The following is a 20,679-nucleotide window of genomic DNA, read 5'->3' on the forward strand; positions in this document are numbered from 1 at the left end:
TGTGGATGAAATGTGATCTCAGTGACTTAGAACGTGGAATGGTTGTTAATGCCAGACGGCGCAGTTTATAATGTCGCAGAAACTGCGGATTTCCTGGGATTGTCGCCTTCAACAGTTTCAGTTTGCGGAGAACAGCACAGAAAAGAAGTAAGGCTGCGGCAGGTCCGTGAGCAAAGACTCCTTATGAATGAGAGAGATCGAAGGGAAAAGGCCAGACTGATTCTATATGTCAGGAAGACGACAGTATCTCAAATAACCACGCTACAACAATAGCGTGCAGAGAGGCATCACTGAACGTGTAACATGTCGAAGACTGAACTGGGCGGCTTACAGCTGTAGAAGACCACGGACATACACTCAGCGGCCACACAATTAGGTACAGGAGGTGACCGTGAGATCTACTTCAGAAAGGAGTGGGCGACTTTGTACCCTTCGGCCCCTTAGAGTTGCTTCACCTTCGTAACACACTTCAGATTCAGATTGTTTATTGTCATTTAGAAACCACAAATGCAATGAGTTAAAAAATGAGACAATGTTCTCCAGAATGATATCACAAAAGCACAGGACAAAACAGAGTACACCAGAAAATCCACTTAACGTTTGGCAATCCCCAATCCAGAGTCCGGAGAGGCTGCTGCGTGTTAATATCAGGCTGCCATCTTACCGCGTTCCCCGGAAAGGAGCTCCAAATCCACCAGACAAAACAAGACCAAAAACTAAAGCTACAAGACCTGCACAAAACCACATAGTTACAACATGTAGTTACAACAGTGCAAACAATAGCATAATTGATTAAAAAAAAACAGACTATAGGCACAGTAAAAATAGTCCAAGATGTTAAAGGACTGTAAATTCAAAAGAAATCACCACACAGTTTCCACGAGTCCCCAAGGTCCCGACAGACTCGCCATCCCACGCCGGCGGCAGAAGGGAATACCCCCGCTATGGACTTCCACGACGCTGCCCGACTCAGTCTCGCAGACGCAGCACACACCGAATGCGCCGAGTCCGTCGAACCTCCGAGCCAAAGACCATCCCCTCCGGCTCAGCTTCTCCGAGCACCATCCTCTGCCGAGTGTATCAAGACGGCCCCGCCAATGCGACCCCGAGGACTGGGGGCCTGTTCTTCCCAACAGAGTGTTGGACCTCACAGCAACAGCAGCAACGAAGAAGGTCTTCCTGGGATTTCCCGGTGTTTCTCTGCGCGTCCACGCCCGTTTTCAATCGATTATGGTTGCGCACGGCACCCCACTTCACAAATAACCGATAATCAGCTCCGGAGTGGCCGCTGCAAGCTGCGTCGCGCCGCCATCTTGGATCTTTCCAAGTTGTTCCGCTTGCAAGGATAAGTGACAGGAGGGAGATCGGTGGGAAGGGATGGGGGGACAAGGGAGTCACGTCGGGAGCGATCTACGCGGAAAGCAGAAAGAGGGGGGAGGGAAAGATGTGTTTGGTAGTGGGATCCCATTGGAGGTGGCGGAAGTTACGGAGAATTATACGTTGGACCTGGAGGCTGGTGGGGTGGTAGGTGAGGACAAGGGGAACCCTATCCCGAGTGGGGTGGCGAGCGGATGGGGTGAGGGCATGGGAGTTGGAAATAGGAGAGATGTGTTTGAAAGCAGAGTTAATAGTGGAGGAAGGGAAGCCCCTTTGTTTAAAAAAGGAAGACATCTCCTTCGTCCTGGAATGAAAAGCCTCATCCTGAGAGCAGATGCGACGGAGACGGAGGAATTGCGAGAAAGGGATAGCATTTTTGCTAGAGACAGTGTGGGAAGAGGAATAGTCCAGGTAGCTGTGAGAGTCTGTAGGCTTATAGTAGATATCAGTAGATAGGCCGTCTCCACAGATGGTGACTGAAAGATTAAAAAAGGGGAGGGAGGTTTCGAAAATGGATCAGGTAAATTTGAGGGGAGGGTGAAAGTTGGAGGCAAAGTTAGTAAAGTCAACGAGCTCAGCATGCGTGCAGGAGGCAGCGCCAATGCAGTCGTCGATGTAGCGAAGGAAAAGAGGGAGATGGATACTCGTATAGGCTTGGAACATGGGCTGTTCCACAAAGCCAACAGAAAGGCTGGCATAACTGGGACCCGTGCGGGTGCCCATGGCTACACCCTTGGTTCGGAAGAAGTGCGAGGAGCCAAAGGATAAATGATTGAGAGTAAGAACTAATTCCGCTGGGCAGAGGAGAGTGGTGGTAGAGGGGAATTGGTTAGGACTGGAATCCAAAAAGAAGCTGAGAACTTTGAGACCTTCCAGGTGGGGGATGGAGGTATATGAGGGCTGAACGTCCATGGTGAAAATAAGGCGGTGAGAGCGAAAAATTTTTCATTGAAAAAATTCAAAGCGTGAGAAGTGTCACGAAAATACATGGGAAGGGATTGTACAAGGGGGGGATAAGACAGCGTCAAGGTACGCAGAAATGAGTTCGGTGGGGCAGGAGCAATCTGAGACAATGGCTCTACCTGGACAGGCGGGTTCAGAGGCCCCGCCCACTTACCTGGTGACGCGCTGGCGACATCGCGCATGCTCAGTCCGGGAAGGGCGGTGTTGTTTTTCGTTCTTTGTTGAAGCGGGTCGGCGGTGGGATCGGGATCGGGAGGGGGTCCTCACCCTCGCCCCTTGGGGAGCCAGGGACGGATTATTCACTGCGGGGCGACGACAACAGTTTCCTTTCGGTGAGTATTGAAGCAGGTCCGGAGCGGGGAGGTCCCGAATTCAAACGGCAGGACTGGAGAATAAAAGGTGGGGGTGGGGAAGGGAGAGAACCACAAGGTGATCGGTGAAACCTGAAGGGGGAGGGGGTGAACTTTCCAGAACTGGCGGCCTCGCCTCGCTTCCTTCACAGAATCTGCCGGGGTCAGTCCGGGTTGTGAGACCTTCACACCGAACCGTCTGAGATGAGCCGCCGCTCAGCCCCTGTTGTTCTGGTCCTATTAGCAGGATGAAGTAAAACATGTTTCTATCTTGTTACTGACAGAGAATTGTATAATTGCTGTTCTGTGTGTTATCTGAATGTACTTGCCTGTGATGCTGCCACGTCAGTGTTTCTCTGTACCTGTACCTTCCCGTACTTGTGCACTTGGCAATAAATTCAACAGGACCTGAGAAATCTCAGTGAGATTTGATTAGTGATGATCATCTTGGCAGCTCGGTAGGTCGAATGTGTGAGACAGTACACTGTTAAATGCAAAACTCTGAACAGTGTTGATGATCAGAGGGATCTTAGACTCCAAGTTCATCGCTCCCTGAAAGAGACTGCACAGATTGATCGGGTGGTTAAGAAGGCAAATGACATGGTTGTCTTTATTAGTTGAAGCACTGAGTTCAAAAGTCGGGAAGTTGTGCTGTAGCTTTATAAAGCTAGTTAAATCTGGAGTGTTTCATACAGTTCTGGTCGCCCCCATTCTCGGAAGGATGTCGGGGCTTTGGACAGGGCGCAGAAGAGGTTTACCAGGACACTGCCTGGATTAGAGGGCATGAGCTATAACGAGAGGCTGGATAAACTTGTGTTGTTTTCTCCAGAGCGGCGCAGGCTGGGGTGAGACTGGATGGACGATTAGACGATTACGAGAGGGATAGACGATATATTTTCCCCAGGGTTGAAATTTCTAAGATAAGAGGCCATTCATTTGAGGTGAAAGGGGATAGGTTAATGGAGATATGAGGGGCGTGTATGTTGTTCCTCACCGAGTCTGCTGGGTCGTTCACTGAAATTTGCTCCCTGGGGAGACCCTCCGCTCTGACGTAGTAATCACCCTGCGCATGCTCACAGCCGCCCCCCCCCCCCACCCGGATGGATGGTGGTTTATCTCCCCGTTCGTTGTTGAAACGATATATATTCCTTAATTGAATACACTGAGCACTGTGCTGTACTGTTCAATGTTCTGGGTCTCTTGTGGAGAGGTTTTGGGGTAATGGAGGCAAAAAGGGTGAGTGGGAACAACAGGTCACTGGAGTCCAGTGTGGGAAATGTGAGATCACCCACTTCTGTAGGAGAAACTGAAATCCTGAGTGTGTTAAAATGGAGAGTTTAAGTGCAGTGGGTAGAGAGGGAGGTGAAAGGTACATTGTATTTATTGTAAGAGTTATTGGGTGTAAGAGTGAAATGACATTAACAATTACTCGCGTTTTGTTGAGATTATACCTGGGATATGATGTAAAATCCCGCTCTCCATGGGTTATACAGACCTGCTGTTGAAGAAAGGCTTAAAAAAACCCCCAGCAAACTATAGACCAGTGCTTCTGACATCAGTATTAGAAGCACTGCATATATGAGTATTTGAAAAGACAAGACTGACTTGGAACAGTCAGCATGACTTTGTTTACTCCTGGCAACACACACAATTTTTTTTTGATGAGGTTATTGGGAATATTACCAGGAAAGTAGATAAAGGCAATGAAGCGAATGTTGTTTACATGGTCTTTTGCAAGCATTTAGCAATCCTGCATGGGAGGTTGGTCAGGGAAATTCATTTGCATCACGTTCAATGTAAGGAAGTAAATTGGAGTAAATAATGGCATTTTGGGAGAAGGTGGACTATGATGGTTGATGATTGTCTACATTAATCGTTGGGTCCGTTGCTGTTTGTCATCTATATCAATGATTGGGATGGTAATGTTTTTAACTTGATAAGCACATTTACATGTGACGCCAAGATTAGGGGTGTCGTTCACAGTGAGGGAAATTATCTATCATAGGTTACAGGGATCTGGAACAGCTGGAAATACTGACCTGAAAATGGGAGATGGAATTTAATGCAGGCAAGTGCGAAGTGTTGTGCTATGTTAGGTCTTGCACAGTAAACAGTGGAGCACTAACGTTGCGGTGGAACAAAAGGATCTGGGAATAAAGGTCCATAATTCATTGAAAGCAGCGCCACAGGTAGATAGGGTGGTTAATAAATGCTTTTGGCATAGTGACCTTCATCAATTAAATTATTGACTGCAGGAGAAGGGATGTTAGTTTGAAGTTGTATATGACATCGGTGAGTCCAAATTTAGAGTATTGTGTGTAGTTCTGGTCACCTACCTACAGGAGAGGTGTAAGTTTGAAAGTGTACTGGGAAAAACTTCAAGGAGGTTTCTGGAGGCCCTGAGTGATAAGGAAAGGTTGAATAGTTTTGGACTTTAATCCTTGAAATGCTAAAAATTGAGAGGAGATTTGACAGAGCAGTGCAACATGAAGATGGGTATAGATTGGTAAATGCAAGCAGGCCTTTTCCACTGAAGTCAGGTGGAACGACAACCAGAGATCATGCATCATGGGTGACAGATGAGAAGTTTTAGTGGGACATGAGTGGATAAGTCTTCAATCAGAGGGTCGAGAGAATGTGGAACGAGCTGCCAACAGGAGTGGTACATGCGAGCACGATTTCACCTTTGAAAATATGGATGGGGGAATATGGCTACTGTGCAGGTGGGTGGGAACAGGTGGTTTAAATGGCTCAGACAATGCACCTGTACTGTGTTCTGTTTCGATATGACTCTCTAACCATGACTCCTTGATCACAGACAGAAGTTTGATTGAGTAAAGATCCGAAATTAATATCAGACTTGAATAATTCACACCTTAATTCCCCAAGAATACTCAACAGCCTGGATGTGTTTTGACATGGTTTTAAACTGCCCACACGCTCCCTGTCATGGATATTTCATAACCAGGGAAAGACAAAATGCTGGAGTAACTCAGCAGGTCCGGGCAGTATGTATGGAACTGAATACAACGGGAAATTATTGGACCGAGACCCTTCAGTGGAACTGGAAAGGAAGAGGGAAGAGGCAATACCATTGATTGATTTGGAAGGTGCAGGTTGCTTTTGTGTGAGACTCGGAGCTCAGGGTTTGTGTTTAAACAGCTGCCTGCATATTCCTCAGAACAGGGAGCAGCCTTTCTGCTGAAACCAATTCAAACTGGTTTGACATTTCACTCTCTATCACATAAACAAAGTCACATCAGTGTTCTGTTTAACTATTTCTGCATATGCAAATATGCTAAACTGTTAATAGTTTGCAAGGAACCTGTAACATGTCATAAACGACACTGCCAACGGGCTTGAACGAGCTACATTACCAGTTACAGTTGCTGTCCTGTTTGCTGTGAGTTTGCAGAATTTAATTATTTTTACTTAAAACTCTCATTATCTGCAGTTGTTTTAAAACTTTTTTTATGATACCTTAAAAAAAAGATTCATGCCATTCCTAACTGTGACATTCCTTAATACAAAGACACAACACAGTGTATGAAAAATGCATCTTTCCCAAATTTGCCAATAACCCTTAAAATATTGTTGATGTAAGGGTAAAGGTGAGGGGCAGAATGAGGTGGAGAGAGAGAAAGGTTGAGCAGGGAGAGGGGAAAAAGTCAGGGCGAGGGTCTGTTATGTACCCCGTAACTGGGTGTCTAATCAGCAGAGAAAGAAGAATTCATTGGAGTCTGATGGTACTATACTGAATGTGTTTATTAATAAAAATAAGCAAAATAATATCACTAATGCAAATATACATATAAAACCAGTTAGCAGTAATATACCTAAAAGTGTTGGAATAATAATAATAATAATAATCAATAATAAACAAGCTCTATTGATGTCTAGGGGTAAATAAATTGTCATAGAAAAGGATAAAGTTCGGTTCAGTTCATGAGTGCTGATGTAGTTATAGTTGTTGTATTGTAATGGTTGGAGAGAGAGAGAGAGAGCGAGCGAGATGTAACAGCTACAGTCAGGCAAGCCTTTCTTTGCTTTCTTAATCCGTCATATCGGTGTGGTCATTCTGACCTCTCCATTCTTCTGTGGTGGACTCGTCACTCTGGCATGAGTGGACACACACACAAGTCCCCACCGACCCTGCTTTTTCACTGATAGTCTTACTGACCGACCTCCTGGTTCGGTCTCCGAAGCCCCCACCTTTCTTGTGGGTTCCAACACTCAGTCAGTGTCCACTGGCGTGTCTGGAGGGTGTCTCTCCAGACCTATCTTTTATCCCTACTCACGGGGACTCAGCTATCCATCACTCCTGAATGACTGTGTCCATCAAATAAGGCCACTCCTTCAATCCACTGAGGAATGTTTATGAGCAAACTATTGTCCTTGCAGTGAAACAGTAAATAATTCAAAAAGGAGTCACAATATGGGTAATCAGTAATTTCCCCCTCTCTCTGGTCTGTCGCTGATGTTCCTGCTTGTTTTTCCATCTCTCTTTCTCATGGTCAGCATAGCAACAGTAATTGTTTGTGTTTCTCAGGAGGGGAATGGTTAACTCTACCCCATTGTCCATCAGGTCTATTCATCACTCATAACAGGTCTATGAGGTGGACAGGGAGCAACTAAGATGAAAGTGAGGCAGTGGAGTAGGTAGAAGGTGGGTAGATGATGGGACACAATGGGGAGACAGCGGGAGGGAATATGATTAGAGAGAAAGGGACAGAAAGGGAGTTTGGTGCAGAAAATTTATTTGCTCCACGTTCAACATAAGGAGGTAAATTGGCATAGACAGTGGAGCTTTGGGCGAAGGCTGACAATGATAGTAGATGATTGTCTCCCTGATTGGGGGTTTATGACCGGCGGACAGCCACAGAAATGGTAGTTGGGCCGTTGCTGTTTGTCATCTATGATAACGTGTTTAACTTGATAAGCACATTTGCATATGACAGCAATATCGGGTGTAGTCGGCAGAGAGGCAGGTTACAGTGGGATCTGGCGCAGCTGCAAATACTGAGCTGAAAATTGCAGGTGGAATTTAATCTAAGCAAGTGCAAAGTGTTGCACTCTGTCGGTCTTACACAGTAAACGATAGCGCACTAAAGAGTGCGGTGGAATAAAAGGAATAAGACATTGCTGAGTTTGAATTTGGAGTATTGACTGCTGTTTTGGTCATCTATCTATAAGAGAAATAAATAAGGTTGAAAGAGTACTGGGAAAAGGTGCGGGTTGTTTTTCTGGGAGATTCAAAGCTCAGGGTCTGGTGTAAGCAGCTGTTTGGCCCTGCACATTCCACAGAACCATAGGCAGCTCTTCTTAAAGCAGCACTTTAGGCCATTCTGCTAAAACCATATCCAACTGCTTTGAAGTTTCCTTCTCATTCGGGTTTGAAAACATTCACATTATTAGTTTGCTTAACTATTTCTGCTGCAGGGAGGGTCAATGAATGTGAAAGCTGATATAAAGAAAACTACCGTTGATTCCGAAACCTCGCTACCAATTACAGTTGATGCTCTGCTTGCTGTGAGTTTCTGGAATTTTATAATTTCTTCCTTCAGACTCACATTGTCTATATTTGTTTCTAAAACATTCTTTTCATGATTCCTTAAAAAAATCAGTTTGTGACAGTCACCAGACCATGAGACACAGGAGCAGAATTCAGCCTATCGATTCAAATCCACCATTCCATCATGGCTGATCCCTGATCCCACTCAACCCGATACCATTCTCACCATATCCTTTGATGTTCTGAATGATCAAGAGACAATCAACTTTTGCCTTAAACACCCACGGATTGTCCTCCACTACAGTCTGTGACAGATTCACTACTCTCTGGCTAAAACAAATCCTTCTTCAATCTTTTCTAAACGGTCGCCCCTCAATTTTAAGGCTGCAACCCCTAGATTTGGATACCTTCACCACAGGAGCATCCTCTCCACATTCACCCCGGCCAGTCCTTTTAACAGTCAGTAGGTGTCAATGAGATTCCCCAGCATTTTTCTAAATTCCAGTGAGTACAGACCCAAAGCTGCATCATGCTCCTTGTATGTGAACCCCTTCATTGCTGGAATCATCCTCATGAGCCTCCTGCGGTCATTCAACAACAACAACACATGCTTCCTGAGATATTGGGCCCAAAACTGTTAATGACACTTGAAATATGTCCTGATTAATGTCTCATAAAGACTCAGAATTTTCTCCTTGCTTTTATATTCTATTCCCCTTGCAATAAATGACAACATTGCACTTGCCTTCTTTATCACAGACTCAACCTATAGATTAACCTTCCAGGAGTCAGACCCGAGTACACCTGATTCCCTCTGCACTCTGATGTTTGAACATTCTCCCGTTTAGATGACAGTCTACATTGTTAGACAGGGATTGACAGGCGGCAGCTGGGCAGGAAAAAGAAGGCGAGATGGAGAGGGATGAAGGCACGAGAGAGCGGGGAAGGGTGTGGGGAAAGAGGAAGGGTAGTTGAGCATGGGATGAGCAGAGCGCAGGATGGGGAAGGAGAGAGCTTGGGGAAGGAAGGTGGGAGGAAAAGTGGACGGGGGGGTGGGAGAAGAGCGGAGCGGGGAGGGGGCAAGTGGGAGGACAGCGCGGTAAGGAAAGCGAGTGTTTTGAAATGAGCGACAGACACTATATAACCGAATAACCTCGGGTGTAGCGGCTCAGACTGACATCTCTATGTATGGTGAGCACACCGTTCACCCGGCACCTCACTGAACTCCGTCCGGTTTCAACATCACAGTAAGTGATGTCTCCGATTCTTCAGAACCAGGGAGCATTTACAATCGGGTTTGGCTTTTGTCGGGCTCGGGAGGGAAGTCAGTGGGAGAAGGGAACTCTGAAATCTTTAAATTAACAAATTAATTATTGACCAAATGGATTAAAAGAAACAATTACCTTCAACTACAAACATTCTCCAGTTGGTTTCTACTGAGACTCTGCAGAAAAACCTTTCTGCAGTGATATGTGAAATGTCCCCACAGGGCAGCGAAAGAGTCTCTCTCCCTCTTCGCACTCCCTGACACACACTCACTCACATACACAGGAAAAACTATTGAGAATACAGAACTACTGTAAGATATTGGCATTCGGAACATCGTCGTGGACTATGCCACAGATCGATTCATTTAATTAAATTGCAAATATATATATATATATATATATATTTATTAAAACTACAGATATTGGGTGTTTGAAGTAAAATAAACTACTGGAAACTCTCAACGTCTAATAGCAATTGTAATAAGTAGACATTCAGATTGCAGACACTGGTGAACTTTCTTTTCTATATCGTCGGTGTTTTAATGTTTTTTCCTGTTACAGAAATATTTAAATTCAGTGTTAAATTAACTTTGTTCACAGTTGAACGTGAGCGCGAAATGTTGAAGTAGTTTATTTGTTTTAAACAGAAAAGCCGCTCCCTGCTCCGAGGAATGCCTGCGTGTCAGAATTTGCCCTGCAGACAGGCAGCAGCTTGCACACAGAAAATTGCACTGTGAGTCTCACGGAGCAGCAACACCGGCTCCTCCCCCATAGTTACTAAATGACCCTCCTCTGATGGTCTGGTGTAAAGTTAGAAGGAAACAACTTGAAAATATACCCACAGGGAGACTGAACATTCTTAGTGAATTAAGGTGAATGCAGCTTCTGTTCTTTATTTCTGATCTTTACTTCCAGTTGACACGTTACCCGTGTTTTGGATCAGTGACCAAGAAGTTGCTTGCAAACAAGAGAACATTTGCAGATGCTAGAGCAACACACACAAAATGTTGGAGTAACTCAGCAGGCCAGACAGCATCTAGGAAGAGAGTGAACAGATGACGTTTTGGGCCGAAACCCTTCGGCAAGACTCCTTTCCCAGATGCTGCCTGCCCTGCTGAGCTCTTCCGGCATTTTGTGTGTATTGGAGGAAGTTATTCGCTCTATTTTGTCTCTTCTGGCGGTCGTGGTAGTTGTGTTCTTGCATTATCCTGTCTGCACGGTTGAGATTCTCCACAATTCATGTCCAGGTTAAAAACAGTTCCTACATCAGGGGTTACGATTCCAAAGCAAGTGTGCAAAAAGATGTTTAGTCAACATGGCTTCTGTTTCCAAAACTTGTGACTTCAGATGAATGCATGTCGTTTTTCTCATGACTGTGTTTATTGTTGGTGTTTCGAGCTGATTTCCTCAACGTCCTTTAAAAGAAAAGACGTTGATTCTGTTCAAGGTCTCGATACATAACAAACATTGTGGGTGGGGTGGTGACCAGTTACAGAAAGCGACAGGCGGCATTGCAAAGCGACCACCATTATTTCACTGTGTGGGGCAGCAGGCTCGATGGGCTGAGTGGCCAATTTCTGCCTGGTCTGTGCACAAGAAAAGCTCCGACTACAGAGTTACTGTAAACTAAGTTAACAAGTACGGACCACGGCAAATAACCTACTGTTGAACAAAAAACAAGTATTGAAGTAATTAAATCATCCAGAACGTTGAGCGAGATGTTAAGCAACAATGAACCTAGCACCGACCCCCACTGCACCCCACGAGTCACTGGTCTCCAGTCAGAGAGTCAAACCATCTTCCACCACTTACTGGCTTCTGCCACAAAACCAATGTCCAAATCAATTTACCACCTCATTCTGAATGCCAAACCTTCTTGACTAATCTCCCAGGTGGGACTCTGCCAAATGTCTTGCTACATTGTACTGAACTATATAGTTTTAATTCAGTGAATTAACTGTTCTCTCTCCCAGAGCAGTAAGTGTCACATTGTTCCAGTTTGATAACTGACCAACAACATTCTTGCACAGCATACTTTCACTGCTCTGGGGAGAAACTAACCATGAAAGTTATGGGAGAGACTTTGCGGAGCTATGCTGTTGCCCAAGGCCCAGCGTCTGAGTCCAGGAGCTGATGACCCCGGGGCTGCTGCAGGACCGTCCACACTGCAAGTGTCCTCTCAGGGCAGTGGAGCGAGTCTGTTTCAAAAAGCCTCGGGTATCCTTGTGAACACAGCCCCAAACCGGCAATGCTCAGAGTCTGGCTCTCTGGAAAGTGAAATGAGAAAGATGGTTTCCCATCACTGACAAGTGGAGCAGCGGCATTACTGCCCCACGACGGCTGTGATTGAGTCCCAGAGATGAGGATGTGATCTTTGTCCGTCTGTCTGCACAGTTTGTTATTGGGAATTAGAGAAGTACACGGGAAGTGGATCTTCAGCCTGATAGGCCCAATCGGGATTAATCCCCGTAGAGTCATCAGGAGGATGTGTCATATCACAGGCATACACCGTGAACGTTGTTGGCTTTGTGGCAGCAGTACAATGCAATATATAATAGTAGAGAAAAAAACTGTATTACAATAAGTATCTGTTACTGAAATTTCATTAAGTATTGTAACAATGAATTCAGTGAAGTAGGTTCGTGGGTTCCATGTCAATTCAGAAATCAGATGGCAGAGGGAAGGAAGCGTTTCCTGACTAGTTGAGTGTGTGCCCTCAATCTCCTGTACCACCTTCCTGGTGATACCAACGAGAAGAGGGCATCTCCTTGGTGAATCAGATCCCTAATGACTGATGCCGCCGTTTTGAGGCATCGCTCCAAGACAATGTCCTGGATGCTACGGAGGCTACTGCCCATGATGGAGCTGACTGAATTGACAACATTGCTGAGAGTATTTCGATCCTGTGCAGTAGCTTCAACACTTCCCCCATCCCGCCATATCAAGCAATGTGCAGCCAGTTAAAACAGTTTTTACGGTACAACTGTAGAAATCTGTGAGTCTTTGGTCACATCTCAAATCTCGTCAAACTCCGAATGAAATATAACGGCTGCTGTGCATTCTTTGTAACTGCATCGTTATGCTGGGCCCTGGAGATCCTCAGAGATGCTGACACAGAGGGACATGAAGTTGCTCACTCTTTCCACTGCTGACCGATCAATGACGATTGGTGTGTGTCTGTGCCCTCGTCTTACCCACTCAGAAGTCCACAATTAGACCATTGATCTGACCGATGTTGAGTGCAAGTTTGTTGCTGCAACACCACTCCTCCAGGTGATATACACCACTCCTCCAGGTGATATACACCACTCCTCCAGGTGATATACACCACTCCTCCAGGTGATATACACCACTCCTCCCGGTGATATACACCACTCCTCCAGGTGATATACACCACTCCTCCAGGTGATATACACCATTCCTCCAGGTGATATACACCACTCCTCCAGGTGATATACACCACTCCTCCAGGTGATATACACCACTCATCCCGGTGATATACACCTCTCCTCCAGGTGATATACACCACTCCTCCAGGTGATATACACCACTCCTCCCGGTGATATACACCACTCCTCCCGGTGATATACACCACTCCTCCAGGTGATATACACCACTCCTCCAGGTGATATACAACACTCATCCAGGTGATATACAACACTCATCCAGGTGATATACACCACTCATCCAGGTGATATACAACACTCATCCAGGTGATATACAACACTCATCCAGGTGATATACACCACTCCTCCAGGTGATATACAAAACTCATCCAGGTGATATACACCACTCCTCCAGGTGATATACACCACTCATCCAGGTGATATACACCACTCCTCCAGGTGATATACACCACTCATCCAGGTGATATACACCACTCCTCCAGGTGATATACACCACTCCTCCAGGTGATATAAACCACTCCTCCAGGTGATATACACCACTCCTCCAGGTGATATACTCGCTCCTGTTTGCCTTCTCCTCGCCATCTGAAAATCTGCCAACAATAGCAAATTTGTCACTGGCATTTGAGCTGTGCCAAGCTGCACAGCCATGGGTGCAGAGAGAGTAGGGCAGTGGGCACAGCACATATCCTTGAGTTGCCCCAGTATTGATGGTGATGTGCAGGCGTTATATCCAAACTGCACAGATTGTGGTTTTCTGTTGAGGAAATTGAGGATCCCGTTGCAGAGGGAGGTAGAAAGGCCCAGCGGTTCGAGCCTTTTGATCAGAACTGTAGGAATAATTGCTTTACACACTGAGCTCTGGTTGAGAAACAGCAATCTGATGTAAGTATTCGTATTGTCAAGGTAATCCAAAGCCGCGTGAGGAGCTGATGAGATTGCATTGTGACCTATTGTGGATACAGGGAAATTACAGTGGGCCCAGGTCCTTGCTGAGAGAAGAGCTAATTCTAGCCATCGCAAACCCCTCAATCTTTTCATCACAGTAACTGTTACTGCTATGGACGATAGTCATTAATGCAACTCACACTGCTCTTCCTGGGCACTGGTATAATTGTTAGCCTTTTAAGGGATGTGAAAACTTTCAACTGCGGCAAAAATGACCCCATCTCTGAAGCATTCACAGAATACAACTCCTGTTTTTCTGGGGTGGCTGAAATCCCTTGTAAATCTGTGTGACGACAGCACCCACCATTTCCTCACTCTCCTGAAATCGATTGAAACACAAAAAAAATTCCCACAATGTATTGTATTGAAGAAAAGGCAGATGAGCTTGGGCATGGATCAACACATGGCATTATGATATTGTCATCAGTATTGAAAGTGGCTTGCAGAGAACTGGCAGCTCAATATTCTGGGATTCTGTTGTTTCAGAGTTGACAGCGTGAGGGATTAAAGGGGTAGGGCTGGTTTCACTCAGGGAAACTGTCACGGCAGTGTGCAGTAAGGGCAGATGGGAGAACTCATCTAGTGAGGCTTTATGGGTAGATCGGAGAAATAAAATTTGTTTGAACATGTTAATGGGTCTATTTTATAGACTGCTCAAGAGTCTGTGGGATTTAGAAGAACAAATTAGTAGATGTCAGAGAATATTGCAAAAAACGTAATTTGTTATAATTTGATTTTAACAGTCCACATACAGACTGGAACTCTCATAAGAACATAAGAACATAAGAGATAGGAGCAGGAGTAGGCCAATCGGCCCCTCAAGCCTGCTCCGCCATTCAACAAGATCATGGCTGATCCAATCTTAACTCTTATTTTTCACCGAATCCCACAAGGCAACAGTGCCAACCAACAGGACACCATGCCGCCCATTTTATTTTATTGTTCATCCCGCCCAAACCCATGTGATCACCCGGGAAAAAAAACGATTTGCCAATTGAGGAGAAAAAATCTGGAAAATTCCTCTCCGACTCATCCAGCCTATCGAAAACTGGTCCAGGAGATCACATGGCTGATCTAAACCTAGCCTCATGTCCACTTACCTGCTCGCTCACCGTATCCCCTAATGCCATTTTTATCCAGGAAAATGTCTATCTCCGTTTTGAATTTATTGAGTGTAGTAGCTTCCACAGCTCTCTGGGGCAGTAAATTCCACAGCCTCACTACCCTCTGAGTGAAGAAATCTCTCCGCATCTCAGTCCTGGAATGGCATCCCCTTATTTTAAGATTAGGCCTCCTAGTCCTAGTTTCACCCATCATTGGAAACATACTCCCCGCATCCACCCGATCAAGCCCCTTCACAATCTTATATGTTTCAATAAGATCGTCTCTCATTCTTCGGAACTCCAATGAGTAGAGTCCCAATCTACTCAACCTCTCATCATACATCAACCCACTCATCCCCGGAATTAACCTAGTGAACCTTCTCTGCACTGCCTCGAGAGCCAGTAAGTCCTTTCTTAAATATGGACACCAGAACTGCACGCAGTACTCCAGGTGTGGTCTCACCAATACCCGGTACAACTGCAGTAAGACCTCCCTGTTCTTATACTCCATCCCCCTAGCAATAAAAGCCAGCATTCCATTGACCTTCTTGACCACTTCCTGCACTTGCATACTAACTTTTTGTGTTTCCTCATACTGTAGACATACTCATGTAATTGACAAATGTCTTCAGGAAAGTTTCATTAATCAGTACATTGAAGTCCCAAAGACTCAAGTGCGATAATTGATCTCCCATTAGGGATTGAGACAGGACAGACATAACAGAAGTATGTGTAGGGAAACTGTTTGCATCTGGTGATCACAATGCCATCATATTCAAAGGAAGTATGGAGAACGACAGCTCTGCTCCGTGGTATTGAGGCCCTGCTATAGAAAAAAAACGTACAAACAAGTTGGATGAACTCAGCAGGTTGGGCATCATCTGTTGAAAGGAGCAGTCAACATTTCGGGTTGAGACCCTTCATCAGGACTAAAGAAGGAGGGGGCAGCGGCCCTATAAAGAAGGTGGGGGGAGAGGGTGGAAAACCAATCTGAGGAAAAATAGTATTCTTGAACATCGAAATCTCCAACTTCCAGTAATTCCCTCTCTCTCCCTTCCCCCATCCCACCTTCACTCTGTGTCCTCTTCTAGCTGCCTATCTCCTCTCATGACTCTGCCTTCTTCTACTACCCATAGTGCTTTCCCCTTAGATTCCTTCTTCACCTCTCCTGCCTATCCCTCCCCGCTTCCCATCTCCCACCCTTTGTTCTTTCCTCTGATTGGTTTCCCACCATCCCCCCACCTTCTTTATAGGGCCCCTGCCCCCTCCCTCTTTAGTCCTGACCCAAAATGTTGACTGCTCCTTTCAATGGATCATGCCCGACCTGCTGAGTTCATCCAGCTTTTTTGTATGTCTTGATATGACCACAGCATCTGCAGTGTATTTTGTGTTTAGAAAAAAAAAATAGATGCATAACTGGTGTAGGCAGGTAGGAAAAAATTGAGGTACTTATGGAGTCGAGAAAATGCAAGATAAGATTGAGGAAAGAAACCAGGAAGTCTATAGGGTGGCATAAGTTTGTCCTAACAGACAAGGTGAGGGATTATATGTTTTAAATGCAAAAGGATTTCAGGATACACAATTGATTGTCTGGATTATCAGAATGCCAATGTACGCATAGAGCCGAAACAGATAGAGGAGTTCTTAAGTGGATTTTTTCTTCTGTGTTCACTCGTGAAAATAATCTATATAAGTGAAGCCACGGATGTTATACAAATTACGGATGAGTAAGTGTTTTGGGCAAGTTGGGCAACTTCGAGTGTATAAATCCCCAGTGACTGAAAAGTTCAGTCCTTGGACCCCGATGTAAGTGGATGCAGAAATTGGAAGAATGTAACCATTGTGTTAAAATTATGCTCAAAGACAGGAGAGCTACCAGAGGATTGGAGGATAGCTAATTTAGATCAACTATTTAAAAAAGGATCCAAAATTAAACCAGGAAATTATAGGCCAATGCACTTGAAATCAGTCATGTGAAGACATTGGATATAGGAGTATTTAAATAAACAGGACTGATTAGGGACATCCAACATGACTTTGTGTGTTCTAGACAATCTATTGAGTTTTTCAAAGAGGTTACAAGGAATGTTACCAGGAAAGTTGATGAAGACAAGGCTCTAGATATTGTCTACATGGACTTTAGCAAGGCATTTGACAAGGTCCCGTGTAGGGTTTTGACCAATAAATTTCATTCTCTTGGCATTCAAGTTGGGTTAGTAAATGGGAGTAGACATTAGCATAGAGGAGGAAGGCAGATAGTGGTAGCAGATGGTTGCCTCTCTGACTGGAGACCCGTGACTGGTGGAATTCCAGAGGGATCGGTGCTGATATCCGTTGTTGTTTGTCATCTTTCTCAATGATCTCGATGATAATTAGATTATCCGGATCAGCAAATTGGCGGATGACACCAAGGTTCGAGGTGTATTTGACAGCAAGGAAGACTTGCAGCAGGATCTGCATCAGGTGTAAAAATGCCTGATAATGACAGATGGAGTTTAATTCAGGCTTGTGAGCTGTCACACTTCAGCAGGATCAACCACGATGGGTCTTACACAATGAAGGGTTCGGTACTAAGGGGTGCGGTAGGACAAAGGCATCCGGGAATACGGGTCCACAATTCATTGAAAGTGGCAGCTCACCTAGATAAGGTAGAAAAGACATCTTTGGCACATTGGCCTTCATAAATTAAAGGATTCAGTACAGAGCTGTTCCTGTAATAAGATGGTTATGAAGCCTACTTGGTTGCAAAGAAAGAAAAAAGGAGAGATCCACACGGAAATCCGGACAGAAAGGTTGTTTGTTTTCCTCTTTAGGGTTGCTACATTGACCCCACTCCCGCCTCCTCCCGCTCTCAGACCCGTCCTGAGCCGGTGAGAGTTAGTGTGACCCAGACTGCGGCAGTCCCGCTCTACCCCGGCTCACCCGGCCCTGTCCATCTGTAATGAGTGACCACTCCCGCCTCCTCCCGCTGTCAAACCCGTCCTGAGCCGGTGAGAGTTAGTGTGACCCAGACTGCGGCAGTCCTGCTCTACCCCGGCTCACCCGGTCCTTTCCTTCTGTAATGAGCGACGGACACATCACAGCCGAGTGGCCTCGGGAGCAGCAGCTCAGACTCAACTCTTCGTACAGGGTGAGGACACACAGTGCAGGACCATTGTCGATCACCCGGGATGTCAGAATGTGATTTCCCGGGACCACACTGAACACTGTCCGGTTAAACATCAGAGGTAAGTGTTGTCTATGATTCTGCACAATTATTCAGCGTTTACAGCGAGACTCGGCTTTGGTCGGGATCGGGAGTGAATTTAGTGGGAGAAGGGAGTCCTGACATGTTCATGTTAACGAGTCAAGTTACTGTCCAAATGGATTAAGAGAAACTACGTATTTGCCATCAACCAGAAATACTCTCCCGGGGTGACTTCTACTGAGTGCGAGCAGAAAGCATCTTTCACCCCTGTAGTGAGATGTGAAATATCCCACGGGACAGTGACCCGTCACCGATCTCTCTCAAACAAGAGAAATCAGCAGGTGCTGGAAATTTGTGAAACACACACAAGATGTTGGAGGAACTCTACAGGCCAGGCAGTGTCTATGGAGAAAAGAACAGTCAACCTTCGAGACCCCAGCTAATGGATTTTACATCGCGTCATTGGTTCTATCGCTCTTCCCTGTACCACAAAGAGTTAAACTTTCTTCACACTTGAATGACAGTGTTTTCACTGGAACACTGGAATTTAGAAGGATGAGAGGTGATCTGATTGAAACATAAGATTATTAAGGGATTGGACACACTGGAGGCAGGAAACATGTTCCTGATGTTGAGGGAGTCCAGAACCAGAGGCCACAGTTTAAGAATAAGAGGTAGGCCATTTAGAACACAGTTGAGGATAAACTTTTTCACCCAGAGAGTTGTGGATCTATGGAATGCTCTGCTTCAGAAAACAGTGGAGGCCAATTCTCTGGATGCTTTCAAGAATGAGTTAGATAGAGCTTTTAAAGACATCGGAGTCAAGGGATATGGGGAGAGGGCAGGAACAAGGTACAGATTGTGGATGATCAGCCATGATCACAGTGAATGGTGGTGCTGGCTCGAAGGGTCAAATGGCCTACTCCAACTATTGTCTATTGTCTATAAAACTGCACCGTCTGGCACCGACAAACATTCCACTCTCAAAATCACTGAGATCAGATTTCATCTCCATGGTGATGTTTGTTGGAGATAGGAACAGGATAGAGAGGAACAGGATAGAGAGAGAGATCCGCTGGTAATGCTGTGGGTCTAGTTAATGTTTATCACCAGGAGCTGACTGAACATTAATCAGGGTGTGTTCATTACTTACTGAACCCGTAACACAGCCTCACTGGGACAGGGTGGTAACAGAACCTGAAGCCGCAGTACAAGGTAAGGAGCTGTGTATGTTGATATATAAAAATCATGAAGGCAGTTAGCCACTTAAATGAAACTGAGAACTTATTCGATTGTTCAACAATTGAACTGTAGCGAATCGCTTTTAAGTGAATTAATAATTCCCTTCATCTAGTTGAATGCATCGACGTCCTGTGCATGTCCCGCGGGAAACCGGGGCAGTTGGAGGTGTTATCGGAAACGCCGCACTTTCAACCCAGCTCCGAATCATCAGCAAAGGCTCAGGAGGTGCGAGCTTCCCGCATCTCGGAACTGTCCCCGGGCTATTGCTTGCAACTGCAGGAAGCCGATCCGTCCACACTCAGGGATTTACTGATCCCAGACTGGGGGAACTGAGGATTCGCTTTGCTTATTCCATTGCAGGCGGGATCGGCACTATCTGTCTACCCTTTATGACATTTCGGTAGGTAACTGCTAGGAGAGGGCAAAATTATGAGAACTACTCACACTGCAGTTTATAGCGGGGTTGGGGTAGAAGTGTGGAGGGGTGTAAAGATGTGATGGTTCCATTAAATTGTCGGTTGGTGAGACCTGTTGTGGGTCACCGCCTGCAGTGTTGTTTCCCTTCTTTCAGAAGTGTGTGGGTAGGTGGGAGATCAAAAGAAGGTTTGACAGAGAGACACACACAAAATGCTGGTGGAATGCAGCAGGCCAGGCAGCATCTGTAGTGAGAAGCATTGTGGATGTTTCGGGGCGAGACCCTTCGTCAGGACTAACTGAAAGGAAAGATAGTAAGAGATTTGAAAGTAGGATGGGGAGGGGAAAATGTGAAATGATAGGAGAAGAGCAGAGCGGGTGGGGTGAGCTGAGAGCCGGAAAGCTGATTGGCAGAAGGGATACAGAGCTAGAGAAGGGAAAGGATGATGGGATGGGAGGCCAAGGGAGAAAGAAAGGGGAGCACCAGAGGGAGATGGAGAACAGGGGGAGGGGGATGGAGAGGGAGAGGGGGGGGGATAGAGAGAGAGAGAAATTAAAACAAAATATATCAGATTGAACTGAAAGTAGGCACCGCCAGTTGAAGGCAATTGAGATGCTCTCTCTCTCTCTCTCTCTCTCTCTCTCTCTTTCTCTCGTCTCATTGCAATGGCCTCCGCAATATTCAGGAGAAGCAGATTATTACAATTCATTCTGTAATCTGTGCACTGTAATGGTCTTTGAACGACAAGTGAGTGAGATGTTACAGGTGAGAAGCAGGATTAAGATGCTGAGATCACAGACTATATCTGTCACAGTAAATTCAGCACGTGAATTTTATTAAATCTCCCATCAGCATCCTTTGGCTGACAAAACACATCTAGTAAATTTTATGCTAAAGGGATTTTCAT

The 20,679-nt window shown here is 45.5% G+C and overlaps 1 protein-coding gene across 1 annotated transcript in view; it reads left to right on the forward strand.

The window, feature by feature from the left end:
- Window positions 1–2,521: 2,521 nt before the first annotated feature.
- The window catches only part of LOC132386976 (NACHT, LRR and PYD domains-containing protein 14-like), a 42,069-nt gene continuing 23,911 nt past the window's right edge, over window positions 2,522–20,679 (forward strand). The window contains exons 1-3 of the mRNA XM_059959336.1: window positions 2,522–2,672; window positions 8,130–8,219; window positions 18,058–18,155. Coding sequence (XP_059815319.1) covers window positions 8,139–8,219; window positions 18,058–18,155 — 179 coding nt within the window. The 5' untranslated portion in view covers window positions 2,522–2,672; window positions 8,130–8,138. The remainder of the gene's footprint in view (window positions 2,673–8,129; window positions 8,220–18,057; window positions 18,156–20,679) is intronic.

The sequence above is a fragment of the Hypanus sabinus genome, unplaced genomic scaffold (assembly GCF_030144855.1).
Source record: "Hypanus sabinus isolate sHypSab1 unplaced genomic scaffold, sHypSab1.hap1 scaffold_1449, whole genome shotgun sequence".
NCBI classification, from domain to species: domain Eukaryota; kingdom Metazoa; phylum Chordata; class Chondrichthyes; order Myliobatiformes; family Dasyatidae; genus Hypanus; species Hypanus sabinus.